This window comes from Pipistrellus kuhlii, unplaced genomic scaffold (assembly GCF_014108245.1).
Source record: "Pipistrellus kuhlii isolate mPipKuh1 unplaced genomic scaffold, mPipKuh1.p scaffold_m20_p_10, whole genome shotgun sequence".
Lineage (NCBI taxonomy): Eukaryota > Metazoa > Chordata > Mammalia > Chiroptera > Vespertilionidae > Pipistrellus > Pipistrellus kuhlii.
In genome coordinates this window covers 52,591,607-52,614,308 of record NW_023425405.1, presented here as the reverse complement: position 1 = coordinate 52,614,308, position 22,702 = coordinate 52,591,607, and the positions used below count along the sequence as shown (strand labels likewise).

General features: G+C 39.9%; 1 protein-coding gene across 4 annotated transcripts in view; it reads left to right on the top strand.

Annotated features, from left to right (window-relative positions):
* Positions 1–22,702, top strand: part of AMPH (amphiphysin) — a 118,542-nt gene that overhangs the window by 78,447 nt on the left and 17,393 nt on the right. The window contains exons 11-18 of one of the 4 annotated variants that reach the window (XM_045578598.1): positions 624–752; positions 6,791–6,907; positions 9,427–9,450; positions 11,598–11,621; positions 11,890–12,411; positions 14,641–14,673; positions 16,909–16,965; positions 21,439–21,540. In XM_045578598.1, coding sequence (XP_045434554.1) covers positions 624–752; positions 6,791–6,907; positions 9,427–9,450; positions 11,598–11,621; positions 11,890–12,411; positions 14,641–14,673; positions 16,909–16,965; positions 21,439–21,540 — 1,008 coding nt within the window. The remainder of the gene's footprint in view (positions 1–623; positions 753–6,790; positions 6,908–9,426; positions 9,451–11,597; positions 11,622–11,889; positions 12,412–14,640; positions 14,674–16,908; positions 16,966–21,438; positions 21,541–22,702) is intronic. The other 3 variants (XM_045578599.1, XM_036429776.2, XM_045578600.1) reach the window with 3 other exon arrangements.

Below are 22,702 nucleotides of genomic sequence, written 5' to 3'. Positions count from 1 at the left end.
GGCCAACATAGAAAACATTTGCCACCCATTTCTTTCCTCCTTTGGATGAAAACGAGATTCCATTGAGAAATCTTGAAGTCTCTAGTGCAGTTCAAGCTTTCAAGTATATGGCTGAGAGGAAGTAAGTAGAATCCCAGGAAGATGTATGGAACCAGATAGACCCTTACAATTCTTAGGAAAATATTGGAGTGGGAAATGAAATGCTTGCTGCCCCGTACATGGTCTCACCGATTCCAGTGAAAAACTTGCTTGACTGTAGTTTAAAAATTTTAAATTATTGCTGAGTTGAGAAGTCATATTCAGTTGCTTCAGAGAAGATATGGCCTTCTTTCAACCTGAGAGTCATAGGCACCTGCCTTGGTGCTGTGTGTAGCTCTTGTGTTGAGGTGGATGGAGCATCAGAGCCCAAATTTTTTGATTGGGCCAGTGCTTGTCAGTGCTCAGGGAGACACCCCAGCAGAGGGCATTGCTTGCCTTCATCAGGTAGGTTTGTTTCTATGTGCAGATCTGCATTTCGGTTAGTGATCTATCTGTCCTCCCAGCTCTGTTCACGCGAGATTTCTGTATGTCTCACATGTCATCTTTGGCTGAGTTACGAACTGCTTGTGTTTATTGCCTTACAGACAAGGAAAGGACCACCTGTCCCGCCTCTGCCTAAAGTCACCCCGACAAAGGAGCTGCAGCAGGAGAACATCATCAGTTTCTTTGAGGACAACTTTGTCCCAGAAATCAGCGTGACGACACCTTCCCAGGTGAGTGCCTCATACAGCCGTGGGATGTCCATAAAGCAGCATGGCGGAGGGACTCTTGGGGCCAGCTCTAAAGGGAGTGGCAGAGCCCCAGACAGTTTGACTCCGTGGCTAGGGTGTCAGGATTGAAGGGTCTTAAGTTCAGTTCCATTCAAGGACACATAGCTGGGTTGTAGGCATGATCTCCTGTCCTGGTCGGGGCATGTGCAGGAGCTAACCAACGGGAATGTTTCTCTCCCTGTCTTTCCCCCTCCCGTCCACTCTCTCTAAAAATCAATGGAAAAGATAGCCTTAGGTGAGGATTCACAAAAAGAAAGAAAGTGGCAGATGTCAGGGCCAGTAATATAATTTCAGTTGCTTTTCTGGTTTGCTTGTCTAAAGCATTTTCAAGTACTTGAAAGTGCTCACATTATTTTTGTTTATTAAGATTATGTAGTACATACTTATTGCAGAAAAATGGGAAAGTTCTAAAAAGTGTAAAATGAAGAATTCTAATAATCACTTAAAACATACCGCTCTGACTTAGTCACAAATATGCTTTGACTTATTTATTTTAATCTTTCCCCCCACCCCCCACTCGTTATATTTTTGCCCACAATACTCAAATTGTATTGTTATGTACTCCTGACTTTTCTATGTAATCTCACTGAGCGTTTTTTTTTTTCATGCCATAGGATTATCTTTTTTTTTTTTTAATAAAAAAAAAAAATGTTTGACCAGCGTATTCTATCAGATGGATTTAGCAACCTCTGATTGTGACCACAGTTTGCTTTTGATTGTGACCACAGTTTGTTTTTGAATTTTCCATGATTTCACTTTGGTGAACATCAATATAAATAAATTCATGTTTGCACCTTTATTACTTCTTTTATATGATTTCCCACTAAAGAATAGGAAAATGAAGTTAAAGAGGTGAACATTTAAAGTCTTTTGCCCTTCAGCGGGCTTTAATGTATCTATGCACAGGATTTGGCAAATGGAACCATCAGTGTTGCCCTGGGTTTCAAAGCACCTGGTGCCGGTGCTCCACCCCTGGTTGCCCTCAGGGCACGGTAGACCTGTCTCTGCCAGGGGCTTGGCTGACCCCTTGTCTGGAGAATGGTCTTGACTTCCAGAGCTGCTCCTCCTGTCACCAAAGCCAGCTCTTTGTTTTAAGAGGGAACATCCCCAGTCATGCCAGTATCATTCCTCCCAGTGTTCTCAGGATCAGAAGTAATATTTACATTCTGCAAGATGTGTGAGTGCAAGACTTTAATGACTGAACACATCAATAGCAACATTGCATACAACAGCCTAATGATAGTCACATAGAATAATAGAAGTCATGTACTGACATTAGGGGGTTCAGGAGATAGAAAGCAGTGCAGTGGCAAATCATAATTTGTCATCTTTTGGGGGGCCATTTCTCAAGAGACACCATGCTTTGGGCTGATTTTTTTCCCTTCTTCTGTGTGAAATGCTGTTTTTGTGTGGGTTGCTGAATTTGGTAAGCTACCCAGGGTTTGAAATAAGATTGAGCAGGTCCTGTGAGGAGGGGAAATTGCATGTTTATCAGCACAAGGACAAATCATGCCTGTGGATACACAGATGCTGCCAGGAATAGCTGCCTGGAACCAAACAATCTTACTCAGCACCTGCTGGCACCAGACATTGCTGTGCTGTCTGTTTGCTAACAGCCCAGCTTCGTTCTCTGCTACAGTTTCCAGTCCAGAGTGTTTAGGGCGAAAGCATTCTTACTGTCATGTTGCTTTCACCTGGACCCTCTGAGAGCATCCCCCCAATTGTATCACAAAGGGAGAACGTGGCTCACCTAAGGGCATCTCCATCAGCAGCTGAGGCCGCTGAAGTAGAGAAGACATAACACGTGGACCAGTCCTGAAAGAAAGATGGGGTTCAAGCAGTTTGAAATGTGTTTATTTTCAGTTTGTCGGCTCATAGATAAGGGTCCTTCATGGGGAGGAGGGGAAAACCGTCCAAGCAGTTTTTAAAATTACAAATCGCTGAAGAGGCTGCTAAGTACTTCTGAGAGCATGAACTTTCACTGGTATCGCTGAGTGAGTGTGCTAGGAAAAGTCAAGAGTTGGGAGAGAGGGACAGCAAGCACCTTTCAAAACAACCTTCTCTGGCTGCTGCTGCAGGGAGACAGTTGGCTGGTAGAATACTTGTGGGCGTGGCCAGTCTTTGTGCAGACTGCAAAGTTGTTGGGAAGGGAGGGATCTTATCAACCTGCCAGGCGATTTTTTTGCAAAAACTACCTTCTGGAGACATTTGGGGGGGGGGGGGGGAGAGGTCAGTTTCCTTTATATGATTTTGTTTTAACATGGGGAGGAAGCAGAAAGGCATTTCTGTCATTTTTTCCTGAATCTGAGAATCAGCATGGCTCTAGCAGGTGGATACATGGAAGCATTTCCATGGACTCGGTGGCTGTTAGTCTCATGGCATGATGTCAAGAGGAGGAGTGAAGCAAAGTGTCATATTTCCATCTAGTTTTTAGCTTCTTGAGTGAGATAATCTAGTTTATTTTAAATTTTACAGGTGCTGACTTTCCATGAAGCATGCTAACAATTCCCTTCCTTGCTTATTCCTTGGTAGATACAGATACAGCCATTTTGTGTTGCTTTCGCCATTTGGGTCCCATCCGGCAGTGTCTGATTTATCAGATCTGGGCTGGGGCCAAGCACCTGCTTTTCTAACAAGCTCCCAGGTGATGCTGACACTGCCGGTCTTAAGATCACATGTGAGAACCACTGTTTCACAGCATCGGGATTCCTTCCACATGATGCCATTTTGTACCACAGCAAATTAACAGATTTCTTCCAGGGCATAAGTCAGCTGGGTCAAGTTGGACCATTTACAATTGTCTATTTAAATATAATGTGACTTTACATGTCTTATACCTAGAGCGGCTGGATTTATACACGTGTACATGTGTGCTTATGATATTAGGTACATTGATCAGATTACATGTCAAGTTAAATATTCTAAGTGAATGGATTATCTAATCAGAAAAATAATGTTTTTAGACATGCACAGAGAAATTATTCAAAAATAAACAGAAATCTCAGGAGAAAATGAGATGCCCGTTGCCAAGAAGCAGAGTATTAAAGCTACGAAGCTGAGATGTACTGAGAAGGTTTTCTCTGGACACATACATTCCATTCCTGTGATCTTCAGGTCATTATCCCTGTTTCAGAGATGAGCAAATCTGTCATCTTTCTGAGACACTATGTGGCTCCAGGGCAGACATAAACAGGCAACTCCTTTTTGCTCTTTGTGTAATTCTATCAAATTATTCTTTGATATGAGTGTCTTAAGGTATAATCTCAAGATGTAGGGGGAAAAATAAAACAAATATACATTGAGCCTGAAAAAAATCAGCTACACATTTCAAGGACAGCCAAACTAATATTATGGCTATTTGATAACACTTTTACATAGCTATACATGATTACTAATAGTAATTAACTACATTAGTTTCCATTTCCATGTTAAGTATATCCTATATTTTATGTACACTGTATTTGTTGTCTCTATCACTCATGTTAATATTAATGGATAAAATTATTTTCATTGTATGTATGAAGCTCAATGAAGCTGAATTAATGGCTCAGAGAGAGACAACTACCCTGTTCCCCCGAAAATAAGACAGTGTCTTATATTAATTTTTGCTCCCAAAGATGCACTAGGTCTTATTTTCAGGGAATGTCTTATTTTTCCATAAAGAAGAACACAGTACACATTTATTGTTAAATGAAAATAAAGGAAATTTATTACCTGTATACGGTACGGTAGTATGGTAGTTGTCAACACAAACCAGACAAACTATGAATCCTACAGTATCAAGAATTTACTCATTTATTCAATGACAATCATGTCATTATCTTCTGGAACATCATCATAGCAATCCAATTCCTGAATTTCCTGGTGAATTTCTTGTGACTCCATTTCTTTCAGAAACAGTGGACCAAATCTCTCATGTGTAGCCTGGGGGGGGGGGGGGGCTTATTTTCGGGGGGATGCCTTATATTTCACTCAAAAGGAAACATGTAAGTAGGTCTTATTTTCAGAGGATGTCTTATTTTTGGGGAAACACGGTAGTAAGTGGTAAAATTGGGCTACAGATCCAAATTTATTTGTCTCAATCAATGGCTCAGCATAACAATTGCAGTCTAATGCCTCTTTCCACCCATGATCTCTAAATTCCCATTTGAGCCTCCTTAAGGGGCTCCATTAGATTCCTAAGGGACTTGGCTGTATTTGTGCAGCCTGCAATCTTATGGAGGACTCACAGAGCATTGAGAATTCCTCCTGCAGATCTTGAGGGTCCCTGTTTGAGAGAGGTGGGGCTGGATCTCAGGGGCAGCTTGGAAGAGCATGGGAGTCACAGGTATCTGACTGCTGTCCTGATCAGCGGCGTTGCAGATGGGGGACCCAGGGCAATATATAACTTCCTTCAGTTCAGTCTCCTCATCTTCAAATGAGAAAAAAGATGCTATTTGTTCTTCAATTTTTTGTAATGATTAGATAAGCCAGGTAAATTGCAGATTGGGGAATAGGGTAAAGTAATTTTTTTAAGGCAATAGTGTTATTGTCATCAGACTGCAGCAAAGTGCATGAACACAAGTTAGTTTTTTACCACAGGGCCTGTCTAGCACATTCTAAGTGTAATATGTGTTTTCAAAATGTTAAAAATGTAATTTGTACCAATATAAAAGTTGTGACAAAACTCATGCAGACTTTGAATAGGGGCCAAGGGAATCAGTTGACAGTTTTGTGGCTGTAACTCGTAAAGAAAGAGGGATGGATCTCAGTAGAGCATTATCCTTGTGAAATTTAAAAAAGCATAAATGTGAGGAGTAATCATGCTGGAAAACAGATAACTCAAGAAAGAGCTCAAAATCAACACCATGATGTTTAAGCAGATTTTCTTCTACAATGAGTGTAAACTAAAAAATATACATATATTATCTGCTATGGTCCCAAGCTTTCCATACATTCCTGAGTTAAATTTATTTTATGTTTATGACCAGTTTTAATTAAAATAACTCCTGCTCTTTTAAGTTTTTCTCTAAACAGCTGTTCTTATATAATACTTTATCCATTGTTGTGATATTTCAGTTTTTAGACAACAGATGGTCAAAATTGAAGTTTATATGAAATATCAAACACATGTAACTTGAATTGTGTGAAAACCAATTTGAATTTTCTTTACCATGTCTAGTTTATGGAGACTTTATTTCAGTTCTGCCTCATACTGTGTAACTTGAGCTTGAGTTAGGCCAACTTCAATCCCACATTGTTTTTCCTATATCATGATACTATAATAAATGAACAAATGTTAATATTTCTTTCTATAAGTTTTTGCTATTATCATAGTAGGACTTTAGTTCTGTGTCCTATTTGACTTATCGTCTCTCTAATCCAAGAATGTTATTGGGCTAAGAGCTCATTTTGTGATGAACACTGATAGTCCAGAAAAACAATATTATGGATGAGGAATGGATACATGAAAACTAACTCTGGGGATAGAGTACCGCTGAGGATGAGCCACTGGGGGTAGGGTACCCTGGGATGTGGTCACAGTAGACAATGATCCCTTCCTTCTTCCTTTTAAAATTTAGGGGACATCATAGCAGTGAGTTACTGTGATGAGTTGATGCCTTGGCCCATTTTATCCATCCGATCATCTGTAATTATTGACCTGAGATGTAGGAACTAGCAGAAAAGAAGAGTCTTTAGGTCTTTATGGCAGTAGGGTACATATCTCAGACATTCTCTTCGTTGGTTGAACTTGGAGCTGGCAAAGGACAGCAACTGAAACCTGAGCCACGTTCCTGGGCATCGCAGGTTTTACTTGGCCAGAGTTGGTTATTTCCCCTTTCATCACATTTAGCTAGTGACTCTGGGAGCAAGTGGATGAGCCATCCTAAACGGTAAGCTACCACTGGAATATTGACGAATATTAGAGGATTGTGTAGGTTGTTTGATGAAGTTTTATCAGATTCAAGCTGTGCATGTTTTCTTTTGTTTTGTTTGAACAGAATGAAGTCCCTGAGGTGAAGAAAGAGGAGACTCTATTGGATCTGGACTTCGATCCTTTCAAGCCTGACGTAGCCTCTGCAGGTTCTGCTGGAGTGACCCACTCCCCCATGTCTCAGGTATTAAGTGGTTTGTATGATGTTGGAGATGGTATTCCATAAATTTTAATAAGCTTGGAAGAAAGGGTAAAATGGAAACTTTATCAATATCAGTTATTTTAAAGCTCCCTCTACCATTAGCTTTCTCTGTCCATTGAGCTGGAATAACCATGCATTCCAGTTTGCCCAGGAGTCATCTATCTCAGAGTAATTATTCAGAGTACCTTTGACGGTTCTGTCTTGGTGGCTAAGAAAAACAGAAAATCATTCAGAATACTTCCTTCTCAGAGCCCTTGATGTGCAGACAGCCAGCAGAAATCATTCACTTCCTCTGCCTTACTCTCCGGTGTTCATTACTTTAGTGCAGAAGGGAAAGTAGTTCTGCAGTGGATCCTGTGATGGTTAGTGGGTGAGATCCCACAGCACTTCTATCTGCAAGTTTGAATCAAGAGACGCCTCTTTTTATATCAACTCATGATTATATGGATCTAAAAGTTGTGGAACTTTGTGTAGATCGAGGACTAAGAATCTTTCAGATTCTTTTTTAAAAAAGGTGACCTTGGTTAAATCTTTAAAGTCTTGATTCTGGAGAAAAAGCATTACTGCAGCTTGGAAAGTTGCACAACTGCTCTGGCTTCCCGGCAGCCATCATGGAGTCACCACACTATGATCCAGCTCTAATCACATCTCTCCTCCTTTGCTAGAAGTCTTAGGCTGACGTAACACCAAGAACACAGCTGCTCAATTCTGTTAGCCTTCTTTCCCCTTCACTCAAAGTGATCTCCATTACCCATCACCTGACCCCATCTTTAAATCCATCTTCTTACTGCTAGCAGAACACTTCACCTTGTGACCTCTGCTGTGTGCACACAAGCGAACACATCCTTTCATGATCCTGAGGCTTGATAAGCATGACGTTTTACATTCCTGCCTTCCGTTGGAGAAAATACTGCGGCTGTCTGCTTTGTGCTGTTAGGAGCTGTGATTCTTAAGAGGCTATATAAAGTAAGAAAACATAAACCACCTGGATAATCAGAAAATGCTTATTAGATGCAAAGGAGTCCCTGAATTAATACCTGTGGTTTTCAGTGGAGCTATTTGCTACTTCCCTCTCAGTCAGTGTAGAGTAGATACTAACCCAGACACCAACCAAGCTGTGCAGAGAGCAGGCTCACACCAAGTGGGTGGGTTCAGTCAGAACCACAGAACCCACGTTCTGCAGATTCTAAAGGAGACATCTGGGGTCCCATCTGGAAACTGTCCCGTTCTTAAGATGGCAATGCCAGGCTCTCTAACTTGCTGACTCAAAACAAGTACATAAACATGGATTAGTTCTAGTTACAAAGGCATGAGCAGAAAAGACTGTGACTTAGCAATAATTCTCAATCACAGAGGACATCAGAAAAAGAGGTCTTTCTCCCTCCTCCCCCCCTTTCCCACACACACAGGGCAAGTCATTTTTAAAAATATTTTAATTGATTTCAGAAAGGAAGGCAGAAAGAGAGAGAGATAAAAACATCAATGATGAGAGAGAATCATTGACCGGCTGCCTCCTGCATGCCCTTTATTGGGGATAGAGCCTGCAACCTGGGCGCATGCTCTCTTTTTTTTTTAATTTAAATTCTTTATTGTTTAAAGTATTACATATCTCTCCTTTTCCCCCATTGACTTCTCCCCGGCCGCTCCCACTCCTCAGCACATGCTCTCACCCCCCTACTGTCTGTGTCCATGGGTTATGCTTATATGCATGCTTATAAGGTTTTTGGTTGATATTTTATGTGTCCTGACCGGTATTGAACTCGGGACCCCCAAACTGGCTAGGGCAGGGCAAGCCATTTTTTGAACCATATGTTGAATAATAAATAATTTTTATATTTAAAATTCCAGTAGTAAGCATAATGAATCCCTATGTTTGAGGATTATTTCCATGATTACCAATTACTTGAGCTATGTGTTATCTAATTCAACATATTGAAGAACTACTTTTCTGGGGTTCATGTACCATCAAACTGATCATAATGCCTCCCCTTCAGTTTGGTGTAGGGGAAAGAGGAACTAGCATTAGCAATAATTAGGATCTGCACATTTCCTCAAAGATGTGATCAACTGGCATCTAGATACCTTGTTTGCATCATTTAATTGTGTGTGTATTACAGTAACCCCACTCGCCATGTTTCAGATATAGTTTCCTACTGTGTAGCAAGAGGCACGTTGGTAGAACTGTGCTATCCAATATGGGAGCACGAAGCACATTTAGCTGTCTAAATTTAAGTAAAATAAAATTGTGTGAAATGAAAAAAAAAATGGTTCTGTGACACCAGTACATTTGAAGTTCACAGGAGCCACATGTGACTAGTGGCTATCATATCGGAGAGCACAGATAGGGAACACTGTTACCACCAAAGAGTGTCCTGTTGAACGGTGCTGTACTAAATACTTTAAAATGTTTATTGTTTTATTTCAAGAACATTTATCATCTCAGTAATTTTTACATGCTTGGGATTTGTATACTAACAGTATTTTTATCTGTTTGCTTTCAGACACTGCCCTGGGACTTATGGACGGTAAGAGTACTAAGAATTCTACATGTTGATGTATCTGGGTCCCTGGGAATTTAGAAACCTTGTTATATTTTATTTCATCTGTAATAGAAAGAGAGCCCAAACATTTTAAGTAATTATACAGTCCCCTGATGGATCCAGGTATCAGCACCAGAAATAATGGTGAGGAAAAGGTACCCATGTGCCAGACTCCTGAATGAGCAAGAGTTTGAGATGCCCCGTTATGCTTCTTCCTAGGGTTATTGGTGGCCAGAAGAAGTGCTGTAGTGAAGGACATGCACATTTGTTATTGCTTATAGAACACAAGAGAAATATAAATGGGAAAATGTAAAGCATTGGCTACCCTGCTTAGGAAACATTTTATTTTCTTTTTTTCTTCACCTGAGGATATTTTCCCATTGATTTTTAGAGAAAGTAAGAGAGAGGAAAAGATAGAGAGAAATATTGATGTGAGAAAGTCACATAGATTGGTTGCCTCCTGCATGAGCCCTGACCAGGCCCAGGCTTAGAAGGAGCCTGAAACTGAAGTACATGCCCTTGGATGGAATCAAACCCTGGACCCTTTGGTCTGCAGGCTGATGCTCTATCCACCCAGCCAAATCAGCTAGGGCCTCATTTTTCTTTTTAATGAAGCTTAACAATAAGAATTTGAGCTTTAGAGCCAGACAACCCTGGATTTGAGTCCAAACTCTACTACTGATAGCAATATGACTCTGAGCAGTTTCTAAAAGACTTCCAGCCTCAGCTTCTCTCATCTGTGAAGTAAGGGTAATGACACCTATTGCAGAGTGTTATGTGAGGATTGAGAGAGATATCGTTTGTAGAATATTTAGCCCAGTGTCTGAATATACCAATACAAGGTAGAAGCACAAGGATACGTGCTTTCAGAATTCAGTGTTGAGAAAAAGATGCAAACAGGGCTTGAGGTGGCAGCCTCTGTGGTATGAAATTGAAGATTGGTTACACTCATACAGAGCCTCACATCGCTCAGGCTAGTCTTTGTCTGCCCTGTCTTAGAACAGCCCTGGTCATTTGGTCTTTAGAACTCAACTTGAGTTTCATGTTTTCTTTCTTTCTTTTTTTTCTTTTTTTTTTTTTTTTTTTTTTTTTAGTGATACAGCAACAGGAACGTTTAAAAGATCTAGCTCTTCATGAGCCAGTGGTCTTCTGAAGTGGCTTTGCTACTTTCTTCCCTAAAAACAAAACCCTGGCTATCCCAGTTCCTGCCACAGGAGCAGGGTTATAATCTACATAGGATCCTTGAAGCATCATGGGAAGCTCTCAAGACAAGAGCTAAAAAAATGTTTGACTTGTATATTCACAAAAATGGATGCATGGATTAGCATTCGGGACATTTGAATTCTAGTCCCAACTTGGTGTTAATTTTCATGGAGAGTAAGAGGAAAATGCTACTTTTTTTGTTATTCCAGTATTTTGTATCTTTAGTTGGAGCTATACCATATTTTTCTTTCCCTGCCTGAAAAGGATATGGTGAGGGGGGAAGTATCATCCACGATGAATATTATTTTAGAGGGCAAACCTGCTAGAAATGGTAGAACTGACAAGATTGGGAAATAATAGCTCCCTGGACATTATCAAGCCATTTCTGGATCCTCTCCGCTCCCCAGTGTTGTTTCTTTGCATCCAGACAAAGCTCCTAGGATGGGGGGAGAATCTGAGGAGAATCTGCCAGGCAGTCAGAGTAGCTAGTATCAGATCATCCTCCATCCAAAACCCACCTCAAAGGCAGGACCACGTGCAGGCTAGTTGGGGAAGACTTTACTCTGGTATTGTGTCAGAGCAGACAGTGGTGGGTAATTTTGTGGTTGCTAGAGCTTGCTGCTGTTCTCATGCTTATTTATGTGAAACTTTGTATTTCGGAGTCTGCTAGAGCAATAGCTATAAAACATTGTTGGTACTAGAAAATTGCAGAGGCTTTCTGTATGTTTTAGTTGTATAATCTTCACAGTTTTGGGACCGAGTTCATTCCTATCACAAAATAATTTATAAAATTTCATCTCAAACCAGTGAAAACCACAGCCATTAGCAAAACATAGACTCTGGAGAGCATGGGATTTTAATGTATGAGCAAATGTTTTTCTCTTGCCTTACGATTTGCATTATTATTTATTTTTTTTTTACTCATGCAGACAAGCGCTGATTTGGTCCAGCCGGTAGGTAAATATCCAGAAAATTCTGGATTTTTAAAAATTGAATATGTATTGTATACATGGTATATTATCTAAAATGAGCTTTGTTTTCTTTTCTTGTGGCATTGTCAGTCACAGATTTAACCTTAAGCCACTTGTTTAATGTAATACTCTCTAGTTTTGTTTAACTGGTGCTACCCTACTAAAGAACTTTGTGTTTCTCATCAACTCTTGCCATGATCTGTTTCATCTTGTCTTCTTTTTTTCCTTTGCTGTTCTGCGTACTCTAAAGACTGACTCTTCAAAAAGTCTTTCCTTGTGTAACCTGATCATGGAGGAAACTCCAGAGAGGGGGTTGGCCGAAGAAATTCAAAGATCTCAGATTGACCTAGGCTCATTTTCTTGGGGCCCTCATGCTAGTTCAGAGAGATTCAGCCAGAAAACGACCTTCGCTGTGTCTCAGGAAGACTCTGCATGTCTCTCTGAAGCAGAGCAAGACATGGGATTACCCATCGGGATGTTTCCTTCGGCTGATGGGCACACTGTGGCCGAACAGGGTGAGCATGTCCCAGGGCCAGCCCCTCCACGTGGAGATGAACAACTATCCCCAAAGCCCATGCCTGAGGCCGAATGTGCCATTGTTGCTTGTGTGGAGACGGAGCAGCCTTATGACTTACCTGACTCAGAGATGCCAGCCATGGAAACTGGTGGATTCGTCAAAGAAAGTCAAGAAGATCTTAAAAAGTCAGAAGAAGAGGAAGAGAAAGAGAAGACAGAAGATTCTATGTGGGCAGGTGTGGAGACATGTGGAAAGGTAGACATTGGAGCTATTGCTATCAAGACACTAGAAGGTACAGAGGGATGTGAAGAGAAAGCGTGTGAAAGTACAGGAAGCAGGGTAGTTGATCTTCTTAAGACAATAGGAAAACGGGACCAGGAGACCTTAAAAATCAGTGAAGAGGAAACTAGGAACGATCTAAGAGTTAGGTGTAAGGAAATTGTAAAGACCAATGAAAGGTATTTTGAGAACATTGACATGTCAGAAAAAGACATGGCAGATGAATTTACTGACAGAGACAAAGTGCTAGATGAGAGGATTCAAATAATAACAAGTAATTGTGAAATTGTAGAAGGCTCTGGAGGCAAGCCTGGCAATCACACAGATTGTTTGAATCTGCCTCTCCAGACAGACTCTGTGCCTAATATTGAAGATGCCAGCCCTGAGGGAAGGGATTTATCTAGAAAAGATATAAAGAAAAATGTAGTAGGTCCTCCTAACCATGTTATGATATATCATTCAGCACTGGGGGGTACAGATGCTGAAGAGATTCAATGTGAGCCTGTATTACATGCACCTGAAGATGACAGGGATGGAAATCAGGCTGCTTATTTATCAATGAAACATGAATTCGCAGCTTGGTCTAGGACAGATCTTAATTATGCTCTGGAGATGAATGCAAACAGAAGAGACTGGTGTTTGTGTAAGGCAGAAGACTCATTAATAGAGGGGTCTGCAAGTACAGTAACTTGGAACTGTAGTCATACCATTAACTTGCCACAAATCGTGAAAACAGACTTTTGGGAAACAGATCCAGGTCAAATCTTGCAGCCTGCTTTGGATTCAGCAATAAATAATATGGATATATTGGAATTCTCTGGTAGACCAGATGGACAAGCAAGTGGATTTGCCAGTTGTCTTGATTCTTTTAACCACTGGTTTATCAGTGATATGGGAGGCTTAGATAATTGCTGGGAACATTTTGATACTACTGTAGTTGAGAGCAAGAAAGAATTGGAGGTGGACTTACAGGCAGATGTATGTGAGGGACAAGCCATTGATAGCTGCTGGGAACAAAACCAAGAGAAAGTTAGACTTTTGTCTCTGGGAACCTCCCAGAATGTTAGCACCGAGAGTTCTGCTAGTCCCCAAGATGATGGCACCAACAACTCAGATTTATCTGAAGATGAAATTGCTAATCAGAGATATGGATTGTTGTACCAAGAAATTGGGGATGATAAAGAAGAGGTACTTACCCAGTATGTAGTATAGACTAGACAAAGACTTCTGTAGGTTCTATTTTTCCTAATGTTTCCCTCCCACTTCATTGTCCATCACTGTCTTCTCTGAGGCCTGCCTATCTCCCTGACAGACTATCATTCTTGTACCTCTTACCTCCTGAAATCTGTGCAAACCAAACACAAATAGGTTGACCAAAGAAAGAAAGAAAGAGCGCTAGCTAGTTTGGCTCAGTGAATAGAGCATTGTCCTGCAAATGGAATGGTCTTGGGTTTGATTCCTGTCAAGGGCAATGGCTCAGGTTGTGGGCTCGATCCCCAGTAGAGGGCATGCAGGAGACAGCCAATAAATGATTCCTCTCATCATTGATATTTCTATCTCTCTCTCCCTTTCCCTTCCTATCTGAAATCAATAAAAATATATTTTAAGAGAAAGAAAAGAAGAGAAAGAACAAGAAAAAAAGAATGATTATGTTGGAATTAATGAAAATCTGTTTATCCATTTACTCTGTTTATTTTTTATTTTTACTGTTCAATTATGAAAAATATGTAGATCAGACTAACTACTATTTCTAAGTGGTTACCCCAATAAGTACACATGAAATGTTTCTATCCAAGCCTACTAAAACTGTAGAATTTAGGTATCAAAAAAAATCTAACAAAATGATGTGTTAGAAAAATACTAAAAATGCTTCTTTTAGATTCTATCAATAGCCTGGAAAAAAAAGAGCTATTTAATCCCTTATGGCTCTTCTCCAGAATAATCTCATTATTAAGCAAGTGGGTTTTTGTTAGCACTGAGCCATACATTAACAGTAATTATACAAATGCCTTTCTTTTCTTTTTCTTTTGTTCAGCCTATTTAAAATAATACAGTTCAGCCTTTTTACATTTCCTAAGCACTTATACCTCTTGTATTATTTTAAAAATTATGGTGGTCATTATTTTCCAACTTATCTAATGGGCATTCACTGATTTTACAAAATTGATGAAAAAATAATGTGCTCTGATTTCTATTTCTGTTTAGGCTTCTGATGGTTCATTTAATGGATTCACCCAGGTAAGAAATCAACTTGCTGGCAAAATCTATCATTGAGAATAATGCAGATTTTTAAAACAAGGACCTTAGTGTCACTGGTATAGCATAATGATTGTGTCAGCACAAAATTTCACTAATTACAAATTCAGTAATGGAAACAGTAGTATTCTCAGCATTGTACAGGTGTTTTGACTATTAAATGGAATATGTCCAATAGCCTAGCACATATTGAGTCTTCCAATGCTGTAGTTAGCTATTATTAATGACTAGAGGCCCAGTGCATGAAATTTGTGCATGGGGGTGGTGGGGTGTGTGTCCCTCAGCCCAGCATGCACCCTTTCCAATCTGGGATCCTTCAAGAGATGTCTGACTGCCCATTCGAGATCGGGCCTAAATGGACAGTCAGACATCTTTGACCACATGGGGGCAGCCATCTTTTGTGTTGGAGCAATAATCAATTTGCATATTACCTCTTTAATATATAGGATTAGCCATACTGTGGGCTTCTGCCTTCTACTGATTCCTCTACTAGAAACTAGAAGTTGTCCTGATCTGAGAGATCCACTAGATTCAACTGTTTGAAAAGAGGAGATGAGATCCTTTTGAACTGATTAAATTGGTCTTTAGAAAAATATACATTTTAGGAGCCTTTTTGTAAAGATTCATATGAAACATAGTACACAGAACCATCCCTCTTCAGTGGTTCTCCAGAAAGGAGCAAGTGGAAGATCAGCTATCATAGGTTGGCTCTCCAAGGCAGTATTTTTCTTGCAAATCGATGGGATAGGAGCCACAAGATGGACGGTCCCATTCACCATATATGTTCTGACAGATGCACAGTTGTAACCCACATAAAAGGCAGACCAGATGGCCATGGAGCTCATGGATTAAGGTCTGGAAACCTTGAAGGGAAACTTCAAACAGAAGCTTGTCTGTGATCAATACTTTTTTCTGAGAATATTAGACATGAAATTTTTCAAATTTTAACATTTAGAATTTCTTGATTCAAAAGTTTGATTACTTTCCCCCATGTTACCTATAAAAAGATAAAACCCACTCACACACACCCACACCAAAATACAGATACAGACAAACATAGAGAAAGGATTGTGTATCTCTTCCATCTGCATAAAACTCTTAAAAGTTTGAGTCATAAGAATTATTCATTTCTCATTTAAAAATTTTTATTTTTATCAGTTATAACTTAAAGAGTACAAAATTTTATGAGGGATTTTTTTTCTTTTAAAAATATTTTTATTGATTTTAGAGAGGGAGGGAGAGGTTTAGAGAGAGAGAAACATCAATGATGAGAGAGAATCATTGATCGACTACCTCCCACATGCCCCTTGAGGATTGAGCCCACAACCTGTGCATGTGCCCTGACCAGAAATCAAGCTTTGATCTCCCAGGTCACATAGGTTGATGCTCAACCACTAAGCCATACAAGTTGGGCTAGAAGATTTTTTTATTTAAAAACTTCTGATCACATTCCCTCTCCATTTCCTGTTTCTTAGAGGTAAATATTTCACATTTTTTAGAACAGATTCTCTGGTTTCACATCCTCCATCCCCTCCTCCTCCCCATATGGATACATGGCTTTCTTATAATGCTACTCTTTGATTTCTAAAGCATTATCTATTGACTCATTTCTATGGAAGGTAAGGACATAAAAGCACTTTCATCCTCCTACCTTCCCAGTTCTCCCCTCCCCTCTGCTTCATGCCCTTCCTCTGATATTCTGCCACAGCCATCCGGACAATCTGTGGCAATATTATAATTAAAATATAAATGCTATTAGTGTCCAAGTCTTTAAGTTATGATTAATCATTAACCTGTAGAAGTCACACTTAGGTAAGATAATAAGATTGCGTTTCCAACATTTAAAAAGTTTAAATGTGTGGTTCAGAGCCACTAAATTCTAAGTCAGTAAAAATGTCCAGAGGACAAGCTGGAGACCAAAGACACCCTGTGGACACTGCCCTTTACTTAATGTCTCTCGTGACAGCCTCATCTTCTGCTAGCTCAGATTTATGTTTAGAATAAATATAAATTTATATTTATATTTATTAAAATTACTCTTCATTTTTTGCTTTTCTGATTATAATACCAGTACAAAGAGACTTTTAAAAACTTTATAGTGTGCTTATTGACACAGTTGATGAAAACTAATTTAAATGATAAATTTGTTAATATTTTTTTAACACATTAGCTAGAACCTTAATACTTTTAATATTGAATTTTCTCCTTAATTTTCAGCCCCAGGACACTTCATTATTCACAATGCAGACAGACCAGAATATAATCTGTAACTTGGTAAGTTGATTTTGGTTTGTGTTTTGGGGAAGTTGATAGTTACTACCGAATGTTCTAAGGTTGATAAATCTAAGTCATCTAGAGCTTGAATATTCAGAATGTAGTTTCTACAGCCCCTCTTTTTTAGGAAATAGGAAGGAAGGCTTCTGAAAAATCTCAGTGTGACTTTGAATGTGACTGCTTCTATTTATAAAGGCACAGTGATTGCACAAATCCGGTCTCCTAATTATGAGCTTCAGTGGGACGCCATCAATCCATCAAGGACATGGATGTTTCCGCATGAATATAACTTAAGCAACAGGATTGAAAATGAAATCAACTCAGGAATTCATGTTTCACAATAGATCATTGCTTTTTCTTGAACCTGAAGTTACCTCATTTCTTACCTCCTATCTTTTTGTGAATTGTAGAAGTAATGCATAGTAGAGATGTGATTCCTACTTTGACAAGAGATGAGGTGACAGAAAAGATTAGCTAGAGAGTGAGTAGGAAGCAGTTACTCTTGATATTTGAGGAAATCCTACATGGTGGACATTGCAGTGAGCATTTATAGCTCAGTAATAAAGTTAAATGAAGAAATTTGAGTTATATCACTTGTTTCTCATTGATACTCTACAGGGAATTTTGCATCTTTGAGGATTAGTGCACAGGGCTATTTGTAGCTCACTGGTTTTCCAAGGAAAAAGTGTATAATTATCCCAGCTCCTGGCTTTTACATTGGGAGCTTGGAATTGGATTTGAGTAGAATGAATTTTTGGTTTTAGATTATTATACTGCTAAGTAAGGAATTCTGTTCTGAGAAGTTTGTCATAACAGTTCATTTGATATGTTTCCAAAGGCAAGTGTGTCCCTAATAGGATTGTCATATTTCTGCCTTTTGGGTAACCAAATGAAACGTAGAGTCTGTGTGGCTTTCAAATAAAGATTGAAATATTTAAAATACAAATTACATTGGTGTTAATAATGGCACCAGAAAGAGTCATGTTTTATGTTTATTGGCGGTTCTCAGCCTGGGTGATGATACTGATACTGGAGGACGAGATTTTTCACTGTCAGTTGTGAATGGGTTAAGAAAAAAATGGGGAAATATTGGTATAAAGGAAAGACAATGCATCATAAACTTACACCTATTACTTTGATGCCCAGCTGGTGTAGCTCAGTTGTTGAGCTTCAATCTATGAACCTGGAGGTCACAATTCAGTTCCCAGTCAGGGCACATGCCTGGATTATGGGTTTGATCCCCAGTAGTGGGTATGCAGGAGTCAGCTGATCAATGAGTCTCATCATTGATGTTTCTATCTCTCTCTCCCTCTCCCTTCCTCTCTGAAATCAATAAAACTATTTTTTAAATTTAAAAAAAAGGCCAGTCATAGAATCCAGTGGTTTTTAATTTTCTCTGAGCATCTTCCTTCTGCCAACAGCTGATTCAAGGAGCTTCTTGCCCCCCTTCCCTGCTCTTGATATGTAGTCTCTGAAGCAGGTATCTTGCACCTTCTTTCCACTGGGAAACCCAGCTTGTTGTGCCCAGCGTTTCATGTGCTGCAGGCACTGGCTCTCCCTATGGGAAACTAGGAAAGCACAGTGAACCTACATCTTCTGGTGAGATGTGATTATACAGGATGTTCCCAGGAACAGGACAGGTTCCCAACATTTGGTCATTGACTGTTCCAAGCGAGGTGGAGGTTGAAGTTGGTAGTCAGCGGCACCCCTTCCAAAGCCTGCATTGCACAGCCCCACAGCACATTCTTTGAGATGTTGGTTTCAACCCTTGGAATCTGTCCACTTTGCCAGGGGCTCAGAATTACCTCCTTGGTTCTTTGCAGTTCTCACCACGTTAGTTCTCCCAAGATCAGAGAAGTAAGACTAGAAGACAAATGACATATTGGAATGTGACTAGACTCTTAGGCCCACTCTTTGGTCCATCCCTCTTCCTCTGCATCGACTCACCTTCCATCTTCTCACAGAGGAGATCAGAAGGTGTGGGCCAAGTTTACACTACTAGTTTTGTTCTACAAGAATATTTCCATTTCTGAGACTCTGAATTAAAGCATTGTGGCATTCTGCTGTCATAATAAATGTAAAGAGTATCCTCTTCTTTCATGTATGATGATGGCTAATTGAGCAAATGATAGGAAATCATTACCAGTGCTCCAAACTGGGGAGGGCAAGGATTCAACCCATTTGCAATGTCTGTCACAGGATGCAGCCTTACAAGAAAGGGGTTGAACATGGGCACGATTCTGAAGACTGTTTTAGATCTTTTTCTGAGACATCATTCCTAATTTGCCTGGGTTTTCCTTTCTATCTTGACAAAATATTTACAATTTTACATTACCTTAGAAGAAATCAAAGGGCAACTTGTGTTTCCAAAGTTGAGTAGCTGATTTTATGTACAATCGTGTTGTATCCTGTTTCACCCTTACTCATCATTCGGTTAGTTATAATCACTTACTCCCCTGAAATTTAGGTGTTGAGTGGCAATGCTATATTGTAATACCTGGTGTGACATTATAGGGGAAATGTGACTTGTGGAGACATATTTGGTTCTCCATCCTCTTCATGATATACTCCTGTTGCATTGTTTGACCTCAGCATGCAAATGCAATTCAACTCGTTTATACTAGTAAACTCACCTTACTTACCTTGCCTTACACAAAACATCAAAACTACTTCAGACTTCCAAGAAACCCAGGCTCTGATGCAAATCGTTTATTTATTTTAAGCTATCTTAATTTTTATTTTTAAGGCACACAGTACGCATTTAACTCATCTTTTGAAACTTCTCTTGGCTCCGTAAAGGGCTTCAGACTTATACATCTCATATTGTAGAATCAGCTCCCGGGGCACAGCCCATCTGCATGTGGATCGCTTGGTGGTTTGTCAGGTCGCCCTGCCTGTCCTTCGTGTGTAGGCCATTGGATAGCGTACTCTTAAAGAAAATCATCTTGTCTTACAGTATCTGCTGCTATGCAAACTTGTTCCATTATGAAGATAATTCTTTTGAGAGAAATCTTTTTCCATAAAGAACTCCTGAGTGTATATTAGTTGAATTTTATTTTACTCTCTCATAAAAATTGTATCAGAATGCCTCTGAAAAACACATAAAATATCACATTTCTGCACACTTATCTACCAATGTGTCCTTCCTTTTATTCTGCCCTTTAAAGAGAAAGGCATTGTGATCTGGCATGCATTGAAGTAGAGGATGTGGTGGGGACCAAAAGACAAATAGCTTGTTTATCTAACATTAAGCTATTCATTATTCATTTCCTCTAATCTCAGCATAACTTCCCCATCACTTCCCTGTGGAACTTGTCTTGATGAGCTTAGGTGGGGGCATAGAACTAAAGGTGACCTTTGATTGCTTATGGTGAGTATCTGACAGAGTTACTGATTTCTCCACTCAGAGTACTAATGGTGACTTCTTGGTCCTCTAAAAAACACTCTAAAACTCTTACAGTTTAAATGTTTTGATGGGGAAAAAAAAATCTTAATGTGCCCTCAACTGGCCACCCATGCAGTAAAAAAGAGTCCTGCTAGATAAATATGCTTATTTTTATTAATCAGAATTGAAAAGGAGAACATTTTCAGTAGCCATAGTAACATGCATTGGCTATGGTGTTTTTAATTGGCCCATTATTATTTAATATTGCTAATTTTAAAACCAAAGCAGTCTAGAGCTAAGAGACTGTAGGAGCTGGAATCGGGATGATGTCTTTGCATAGATTTCTACGCAACAGAGATGAAAGCCTCCCTGTTGGCCACACAATTAGAAAAGTCTAATTGATACCACGGAGATTACTATCATGTGTAAGTTAATGCATTTGGATTTACATGTTGGGATGACTGCTCAATTTTCTGGTGTAATGCCTATCGGTAGGTTGGGAGAGGTCCCAGAACTGTGTGTGCCCTGTGAGCTCTTCCTCACTTCTTCCAGCTGGCAATGGTGGCTCCAAAGACCTTCTCTCTCTCTCTCTCTCTCTCTCTCTCTCTCTCTCTCTCTCTCTCTCTCTCTCTCTCTCTCTCTCTCTCTCTCTCTCTCTCTCTCTCTCTCTCTCTCTCTCTCTCTCTCTCTCTCTCTCTCTCTCTCTCTCTCTCTCTCTCTCTCTCTCTCTCTCTCTCCTCTCTCTAGCACTCTAGCATCTCTTATAGATGCCATAGAAAGTCAGTAGCCAAAATGTTGTAAGTAAAATGAATACCCAAAATGGTAAGTCTTGGGTAAGTCTATCTTCAAGGGAAATGACAGTCTTTGGTGATGGTAAAAAAGAAAAAAAGGTTGGCAGTGTCCATTCCTAGATTTTTCCAGTTCTGTAAAGGACCATGATGCCAAGTGTAGGGCTTTTTCCCAGCACCGATTTGGTGAAGCTAGTTGCCTGTGGGACGATAAAGGAAGTCTTAATTGTCCAGTATTCTGTACTGCTCTCTATTCATGTGTTACATCTTTTTCCTCTAACCCTCAAAACAAACTGAAAGGCTGAGTCTGAACAGGCTCCACCAACAGAGCCGAAAGCAGAGGAGCCCCTGGCCGCTGCACCTGCTGAGGACACCCAGGCTGAAGAGCCAGAGGGGGCAGTGGTGAGCACCACCTCCCTCCCACCCAACGCCAGCGACCCGGCCACAGCCCTGCTCATCTCATGATCCCATTTCTCCCTCTCATCCATGTTTCATTTGAGCTAAATCACCTCCATACCCGACATGTCTCCATGGGTTCAAATAACCTTTGTTCCTTTGACAGTGAAACTCTACTTTCTTTTATTTTTGAAAAGAAAGACATCCAGAGAACTGATCTTTTCTACTTTCTTTAAAAAGGAAGGGTGCCTTGATTCTTTCTGATACTCTCCCATTCGTGGTAGGGAGGTTGTAGAAAATGCAAATAATCAAAACTATTAATGCAGTGCTCTACCTTTGACTGCTAGAGATGTGCCTTCAATTAGAGACCAACTTGCAGATATATATGATAATGATAATAATTTTGTTGGTGTGTCTACAGATTGATTTCTTAAAGTATTAGCTGTGTAGGGTGGTTAAGGCCAATGAAAGATCAAAATCCACGAATCTATAAGGATTCCTGTGTGTACAGAGTTGCTCACAATCAAGTCTGGTGCTGTCTCTGCTCCATGCAACCATATACCACACCTCATCACAAACTGGGACGAGCTCTAGATGCACCATGTGGAATTGGATTGTATAACACCTGTGAAAGCATAGACTAATACCAAGAAATTTTAATTTGAAATACCAATGGAGAGTGAAACGCTTAATTATGAAATGCAGTTAAATGTTTCCCAAGACTTTTTTCATCGGGGTGCTGTTTACAGAATCTGTACAAAGATGAAAACCAGTCTCCCTGTTTTCCAACATTACATGGCCTGGGTGAAATAACGAGAGAAATGAAAGGGATGTTTCTTGCTATTGGTGTTCTAGGTAATTTTGCTGGGAAAAAGAGTACATCATCTACCAAATCTACAGTTCATTAAATAGCAGAAAAATAAACAATAGGGCAAGATAGTGATGGGAAATACAAATGAAGAATGACTCAAGAAACATACTTTTATTTTCCATTGAAAGACATAGACTGGACCAAGTCCTGGAGGAGAAACAGAAATGCCTTCTGCTAGACTGAGTTCCTCCTGGAGTGCCTCTGGCCGGACTTAGACTGGGGAGTGCTGATTCCCTGCTTCTGAACTGTCATTCTCAGAATCACAGAGATCTCAGTAACCCAATGCCAAGGGCGCAT